Raw genomic sequence first — 8,209 nt, 5'->3', positions numbered from 1 at the left:
TTCCTGAGGGCACTGCTTTTGTCTGAGTGAAGGAGATAGCCAAGTGCCTCAGGCATCCTCTCTGAATCCAGAGTGGCTTTTCTGTGCCCTGGGTGGCAGCTAATTACTGGGCTTTGGATTCCTCTGAAGAACAGTTATTCCTCCAGGAGTGAGTCAAGATTTTTGCCAGGCAGTGACTTTATAGCTGGCAGAGCTCTTACTGCCATCCAGACCTCACAGGCAGCTTTCATTGCTGGCTGTGGCTCTCTGCCTGCACGCACCTTGGCAGGTGCCTCTGCTACATGGTAGGGAGCTTTTTGCATATGTTCTTGCAATTCGGGATCTTCCAGTGGGCCTTTGCCACTTTTGGAGAGTACTTTGACACCAAAAAGGGCACTCAGGGTAAATGCTATGACAGGCTGTACTTGCTCTGTTTTCAGGGCAGTTTTAAATCACACCTTTAATGTGTTCTGTTGTCTCCTGCTGGTGAGTGAATTTTCCATCTCTGCCTTTCACATGAACACAGCTCATGATGGAGAGAACATCTTACAGGCTGTTATCCCAGGCAGCACCCAAGAAATGCTTGCTGGAGCTAATAGGTTGGTACCTCAACTCTAGGCATTATAACTGTTAGCTGGAAACATGCAGGAGCCTTCCCAGTGTGGATGAAGCAGCTGATGAATGCAGATATATAGGGATGTAAGAACTGGGTTCCGGATCATCCACAGGCTTGCTGGCTCCAAGGCATGCCTTTGACTTTGCTTCTCCATGAGGCTGTCTAGGGGTGCATCCCTAGGGCTGTCAGAATAGGATGACTTGGGAAGGGCAGGGACACCTCAGATTCTGGTTCATGTGATGCGGGGAGAGCACATTTGTGTTGCCCCAGGTTTAGGTTGCCCTTAACTAAATAGATGACTGGTGTTACTGGCCCAGGGAGGTAAAGGTAAAACCTTGAATGTTTATCTAGACTGTCAAAACTCTGTCTCCTCCCTTTTAAGGGTATTTAGCCTGAAATCATCCTTCATCTATAGAAGCTGAGGTTTTAAGAAAAACATTAAATATTCCAAGGTTCCTGGTGAGGTGCAAGGTAAATGATTAAGTGGTCCAGAAAAGCTGCTCTTTGACTTTCCCAGCTCCTTGCATACATACGCTGAGATATCTCATAATCTTGTATACAGAGAGCATCTTGCTCATAAGCACCAAATGTTTCATTCAGTGCATGCTTGTCAGAGCACATAAAAAGTGCAGGTAGCACTTGCAATGTGTGAGCCAACTCTTGTAAGCAAGGCACCATCATGGAGTAACGTTACAGACTTGACACAACAGAGCCTTCTGGCTCTTGGAAGTGTCCTGCCAGGCTGGCGTTTCCCTGCTCTCTTTGAAGCACTGTCTTCTCATGGTGATGCTTTAAGATCCTGAGGAAACATGTGGCAAAGGGGATGTGCCATGACTCATGGTTATCTGGTGTGGTTGTGTTGCTGTGTGGTTCTCTCTTGTCCGTGTTCATTGCTCTCCAATTGTATCTCGTCGTAAGTTTGGATCCACTCCTGAAGATCTCCCTGGCATCATTGAGAGTATGAAGGCTTGCAGACACCTCACCAAGGTTAAGGTCTTTTGTAAAATCATTAGAGTAGAGGTTGTATTTGTGTGCACAGCACCTTTCACAAATAGGTCACAATGTCTCAGTTTGGTTCAGCATCCATCCGTGCAGTCTTCCTAAGGGGGATTCACGTGCTGCCATATGCAGCAGTGGTGTTTCCAAACTGTGGCAGTGCAGTGGGAAGCCTCCGCGAGCACTTTGTTTTAAAAAAGAGATTCAAATCAGTGTTTGGCAGCAAGGGTGAGGCAGTAGTGTGAGATTCATAAACAGAACTGAAAGAGTGATAATAGGCATTGCTGGGATATAAGAGAGAAAACAGCTTAACTCTTGATAAGTACACTGGACATGCCAGCTGAAGTTCTCACTGGGCTGCCAGCACGCCTTGTGAATGGGCAGGCGTTAGAATTGAAGGCAGATGCTCCCTTCCTGACTGCAGGACAAGACCTCTGTTCATCAGTGCTCATCTCCTCTTGACACTTTGCTTTGTGCTTTTTCCATCTTGAAGACTCTAACAATGTGTGTTTCTCAGGCCCTGGCTAACAGTTGCTATAAGTACCATTAATGCAGCCGGTGAGGGCAGGTCCTAGTTTAAACTTACTTCTATCAACCAGGCAACTGAATTTTGTTTTCTTGCCTTTCAGTCCTTTCAAGGAAGCCAAGGACGAGCATACCTCTTCAATTCAGTGTGAGTATAACCTCTGTGTCTCTAAGGACTGATTTAAGAAAACCCTTCTTCAGAAGAAAACAAAAGGATAGTCTTCCTCTAGAAAACCTCTGCTTAAGCCTTGGGAGCTTGCTGAAAATGGTTGGAGAAAGAGGCAGGAAGTAGCACTGATTCATATTTGATTTAATGTTAAGGTTTCAGATAAGCAGCTAGGAAAAGGTGGTTTTGTCATCATCAGATTGAGAAATAAGAGCTAATGGATGAGTCATTCTCTTCTCGGAGAATGTAGTTGGACAAAAGAGAGTGTCATAAATGTAGAGAATAAATTGTATCTAAATCTGAACTTACTTTTTAGAGCTAGCGTAAAGACCAAGTGTAATTTTCCCAATAACTGAAAATAGTTTTGATGAGGTCACTGCTGGGATGTCTTTGAGAACTGCTGATTTCAGATACATTTTTCAATTTTCCATTTGGGAAAGTAAAAGTACCATTTTCTCAATTTGAAAATGAAAATCTTTCTCAAATGCATAATTAGTGCAATTTACTAGAATGTTATTAATGTTCTCTTCAAAGCTTTATGGAACTTTCAATTGAATAAAAAATATATTTCACCTTTTCATTCTGTTCTGAAAATGCAAGAGATCTTCATTTCGGGCACAGCTTTGGTACTCAGTATCCTGAACCTCCTGCTTATGTTTTCAAATACTGCATTAAAATTGCTGTCAACTTCAGTGCAGCATTTTGATGTGCAGTGACAACTAATAGGGAGCATCTCTCCTTTTTCCCCAGAGTTAATGTGGGTTGTGGCCCTGCAGAAGAGCGGGTGTTACTAACAGGATTACATGCGGTTGCAGATATTTACTGTGAAAACTGCAAAACTACACTGGGTTGGAAATACGTGAGTATCACTGTAATTTTTCCTGTGGACATCTTTGATCCAGCCCTTTCTGAAGGTGTGTGTATGGTACCATGGTCTCATGGAAAGACCATTAACTTGGGAACCAGAAAGGCAGGTTCTGGTCTGTAGCCCCGTCTTTTTTCCTTCCTGTATTTCTTTTCTTTCCTGTTTTGTGTTTGTTGCATTCATTCAGAGCAGGAGTTCTTTGTGGCTAATATATGTTTTTTACTAAGAATATACACTGCGGGTCTGGTTTTGGCGGGTGTCCCTTAGTGATACTTAATATAAATGTGAGGATAACATCAGTCAGTCTTGTGGTTCATCTTGTCTTTTTTCGCAGACAGTACCAGAATAATAGAATGATCCATATATTGTTAATCCTGTGTCCTTCCCACTGGAAATGTTGGTCATGAGTTTATTGAACATGAGTTTGTCTATCTATTTGCTGTCTCTTGCTCTTCATAAATTCGGTTACCTTCAAATAAAGGCTTATGCTACATTCTAATTTCTGCTTCAGGAGGCACACAGCAAACTTGTTTGTCAAAACATTTTGACCAGCGTCTAAACCAAACATAGACAGGAATATTCTTTATTCTATGTGGCCTCTGTACAGAAATACTCTTTAATAAATCAATTGAAAGGCTGTAAAAAGCAAAGCATCAATAATTGATGTGGTGGGAATCCGTGCATGGATCTCACAAATGGAAAAGGACACTAAGTACAAAACTGAGTTTACTGTAAAACAAAATACAGAATTTTGTAAACATAGCAGTAAGCCCAAGACTCCAGTGACGTTTTTTCAGGTGCATCACAGAACACCTGAGCAGAGCTGAACTGCTTTTGAGGATGCTGCCTTAGTAACGGGAAACCCTCCGGGTTGGAGATCCCACAGATTTTTTCACTTCTGCAGTTCTGCAGTGGTGAAGCGTTGTGTGTTCCTGCAAGCATGCATCTGTGTAGGGTGAGTCCTCATCGCTTGGTGCCCAATTGCTCCATTTCCACATGAAGTTTCCACCTAGAGTTTTTCACCTCAGAGAGAGGTGGGTTTTATCACTGATGATTCCTAAATCATAGTTCAAGGAGCAGTTGACATTGGTCTGCAGAAAGCTGCACATTTACATGGTGCCAATTGTTGCTTTTTCCAGTCTGTAAAGACATCTAGAAGCAGGATTTAAGATTGTTCCAGCATACTTCTTCTGAAAGCCAACAGGAGGACCTGCAGTTAGGGCATTTTACTCTGTAGACAAGGCTAAGACTTGTACCAGCATTCCTGGATCTGATCTGTAACTGCGCATTTATCTTCAGATACCATCTTGATCTCATTCTTTCTCCTTTTGTTTTTAGGAACACGCTTTTGAAAGCAGCCAGAAGTATAAAGAAGGCAAATACATCATTGAACTAGCTCACATGATCAAGGATAATGGCTGGGATTGAATGAGAAAAGCCCAGCCCTACCAGCGTGTAAGAGAATGCCATCCAACCGAACATTATATCCAAGAGTGAGAGAGTGACTGAACGCTTGGTTCCATGCATTTAGAGGCTCTGCAATTTGGGAGCATCTTCACACCCTTCTCCATCTTTATTGGTGACTGGCCTCTAAATTTCTGTCTCTCTGTCTCTTTGCTTTGTATCTGTTTGTGAGTTGACCCTGGCTGCTTCTCTCTCTGTTCTGGCGTTGGCTAAGAGAATGCACCGAATGCCCAACAGCCATTCCATGTTGACGAGTGTTTGAGTACAAACTGAAGTTGGCTCTGTGGTGGCATTTTATCATAAGGTCTTGGTGCAGGAGGAAGACCTGAGTTTTGGGCAGGAGAAGGTGATAGGGGGTGGGGAATGGGCCCAAAGGGAAGTCATCAGAAGCTGAAACTGTACTTCTCCTTTAAGTCCTGGTTAACCAAGGCTTGAAACTATCTACTTGTCTAAATGGACAGAAAAATACCTCACGGCTGCGTTCTCTCCAAGTGGTAAAACCGCTGCTCCATCGGTGGAGCGTCAGTCTATGCTGGCTGAGCACAAGTCATGACCAGTTCCCCCCGCAAGCTGATCGCAAATCTGTGTTTTGTTTGCCATTTATGAACTTGTCGTCTTGGGGGGAGGACGTGAAGGCTGGAGAGATTCCCTGCCTCCCATTTCTCTCACTGTTTCAGGGTAGGTAGGCCAAACACCCCAACAGAACACAGCTGTGGGGAGCATCCTCACAGCTGGAGAAACCAAATCCTGCCTCCTGACCCTTCAGAGAGGAGGAGATAACCACTTAAGTCACAAGGGGGCTGGAGCTGCAGCTTAGAAGGTATGACGGGGAAAAACGGCATGTGTTAGGCAAGAAAGAGGAAATCATGTAGAGGAGGATGGGGACAAACTTAGTAACTTTCTGATTTCCTGGCCTCCACTGAGCACCTCTGGGGGTCTTTTACCAATCCTTCACAAATGCAAGTAGGAAAATGCTGTTACAGAATCATTACCTTAAATCCCAGGTCCCAGCCGTCAGCTCCACTCTTGGAGCCTGGCAGAGAACTGATGTGAGTGTGGGGAGAGGAGGGAGCAGAGGAGCCTGGTGGCTGTAGCGGTGTTGCACAGGTGGATATTTCAAGCCATGAGGTATCCTCCCCGAAACCTTCCTCCCTTTTCCCACTCCCAGAAGCCTGTTGCAGGCACAGTGGGAAGGGGAAAGAAAAACGAAATTCAGCATCTTCCCCCACCCCTGAAATTGTCTATGCCTTGGAATTTAAAGGGAAGGGGTAGATGTGGGCATCATAAGTGCAAGGGACAAGTCCTTCCCATTTTAATCTTTTCATTTTAATTACTGTGGACCTTCCCGAGGTGGTCAGTGGGGAAGAGGCATTGTGTGTGAGAGGGGAGCTGTGTTAGACATAAATGACAATGTGAAGTTTGCTCTGCAACAGTCCAGCCAGTATCTGGTGCATAACTAAAGACTATTTAACTGAATTAGTTTTATCTCTTTGAGTGAATTTTCTTTTTGTTTGTGGAATTTTTTCAAGTAGGTTAATCCATTGGGGGAAATCTTTCTTAATCCAGAAGGAAAGAGTATTGTGCAGGGGTATGTAACTCCTTATGAAACCTAAGCTTTGGAGCTGTAATCTGTTCCCACTTGCCCCCACCCGAAGGGACTCTCGGTTGGTGGGGGGGAGCAGGACAGAGGGCTGGTGGTGAGAAAGTAACTTGCTGTTAAATGAAGGGGATGTGAGCAGACATGCTACCTAGGGATCAGGGTGGAACTTACATGTTGGGTCTTTGTGTTGAAACCCAAACCTGATGGCCCATCTAAGCAAAGATCACTTTTTCTCTTGAACCACTGTTCTTTGCAGCGTTGGAGAGAGAAGTGAGATGGAAGCTGGCTCCAGCTCCTGAGGGGATGGGGTTTGCTCAGTTTGTGGCCAGCCTGTTAGGAGGTGGCTTCTGCCTTTACCCTTTCTGCTGGGGCTGTGTAACAGTCGCTTCAGCTTTTGTTTCTGGTGGTCTCTGCTTCCATCATCCACATTGCCTTCAGTGGTAAAAATCTAGTAGAAATCAACAATTCTGCAGTACCCTCTGTCTTGTTGACTTTGGCACTGACCTGGGCCCATTTTCCTGTCCTTTGGCTGGTGATCCATGACAATTTATTGGGATCTGACTAGCGGGAAGTAATCTGTGTTCTTTGAAGGTCTCTTCAGGTCTCCCCAGATAAGTAGTCTTCAAAGGCGTCTGGTCAGAGCTGGGAGAAGTAAGGTATAACCCCAAATCATTAAGATGAGGTTGAGAAGAACACACAGGGGCTCAGGGGTTTATGTTGGTATTTAGGTTGATTGCCTATAAAAAAGTGATATAAAAGGTAGGCCTGTCCAGAGGACTGCTCTGAGAAAGAACAGTTACTACAGAAATCTACCAGATGTAAATGTTTTTATCCATATATTTGGGACAAGAAAGGATGGTGATCCATCAGATCGGGCTGTTTTTAACTGTTTATAGGGGTTACACTTTCAGTGGCAACCAGTCTAAGCTTGAATACGGCAAGATCTTAATCTGATTTTAATTGGTTTTGTTCCATCAGCATCCACAGATTCACACTTGTTGAGAATCTGTCCTCAAGCCCTGATAGGGAAAAAATATGTGTCTGCAAACATCCCTAGTGCACCCAGACAATTATGGATAGAGTGACTTTAATACAAGGAGGTAAGGAAAAACAGGCTTGTGAAGCTCATTGGCTTCTTCACTGTGTGTCCATTGAATATGAAGTACTTTTTAATCCGCTGCTAACTCATCTGTTACTTGCTGTATTAAGACACGACAGTAGTGAGAGCTGGTGACAAGACAGGATGATCAGATCTGTGTGCTAGTGGCTGCCACAGTCTGCGCAGGCTCAGTTGATGACTGGTAGTGATCTGTTCAGAGCATAACCAAAGAACCTTGAGAACCTCGCTATCTGCATCCCTCTGGCCCTGTGGGTTGACTGGAGCCAGTTTGTTACCACCTGGGGTGGGCAAGGTGGGACTATTGTTTCCAAGCTGGAGATGTGGCCCATGGAAGCTGCCTGCTCGGGCAGGCAGTGCCTGAATGCAGAGCACCAGATGCCCATGGTGCTGTTTTCCATGGGTGATATCCTCGAGAACACATTTTTTTTCTTTTGTTTTATGTGGCAGCCTCGTCTCTGCCAAGCTGCATGTACCCTTGAGTTTACATGACCTGATCCACCCCAAAGCTCAGACTTGAGTAGGTGTTAAGTTGTTTTGCTGTGGTGGATTATCTGGTGTGAAATCCTGATCCCTGTAATAAATATTCAGATAATAATATATAAAAAGCAGGAAAAAAAGAAACATTATCTTGTGAAATACACTTTTGTAAATAATATTTAATTTAAAAAAAAATAATATATTTGGTGCTGTTTTCTCAGAGTCCCTCCCTGAGAGCACTTTTTTGTTGTTTATAAATGATACTGTTTCCTTCTGTATTTGTTGGAAAACATGTTTAAAGGGAAACAAAAAGTCATAATACATGTTGTCCTCTTAAGTCAATCCATTTTTCCTCTGGACATGGCAGGAGAGGGGGATTATTCCTTCTTCCATCTTGCCGA

The 8,209-nt window shown here is 44.0% G+C and overlaps 1 protein-coding gene across 1 annotated transcript in view; it reads left to right on the top strand.

The window, feature by feature from the left end:
• LOC104403533 (protein yippee-like 2) overlaps positions 1 to 5,420 on the top strand; it is a 20,862-nt gene extending 15,442 nt beyond the window's left edge. Inside the window, exons 2-4 of the mRNA XM_010011706.1 lie at positions 2,221 to 2,264; positions 3,033 to 3,141; positions 4,486 to 5,420. Of these exons, the coding sequence (XP_010010008.1) occupies positions 2,221 to 2,264; positions 3,033 to 3,141; positions 4,486 to 4,575 (243 nt within the window). The 3' untranslated portion in view covers positions 4,576 to 5,420. The remainder of the gene's footprint in view (positions 1 to 2,220; positions 2,265 to 3,032; positions 3,142 to 4,485) is intronic.
• Positions 5,421 to 8,209: the final 2,789 nt, after the last annotated feature.

This window comes from Nestor notabilis, unplaced genomic scaffold (genome assembly GCF_000696875.1).
Source record: "Nestor notabilis isolate BGI_N333 unplaced genomic scaffold, ASM69687v1 scaffold16043, whole genome shotgun sequence".
NCBI classification, from domain to species: domain Eukaryota; kingdom Metazoa; phylum Chordata; class Aves; order Psittaciformes; family Psittacidae; genus Nestor; species Nestor notabilis.
This window is presented reverse-complemented; position numbering and strand designations above follow the sequence as displayed.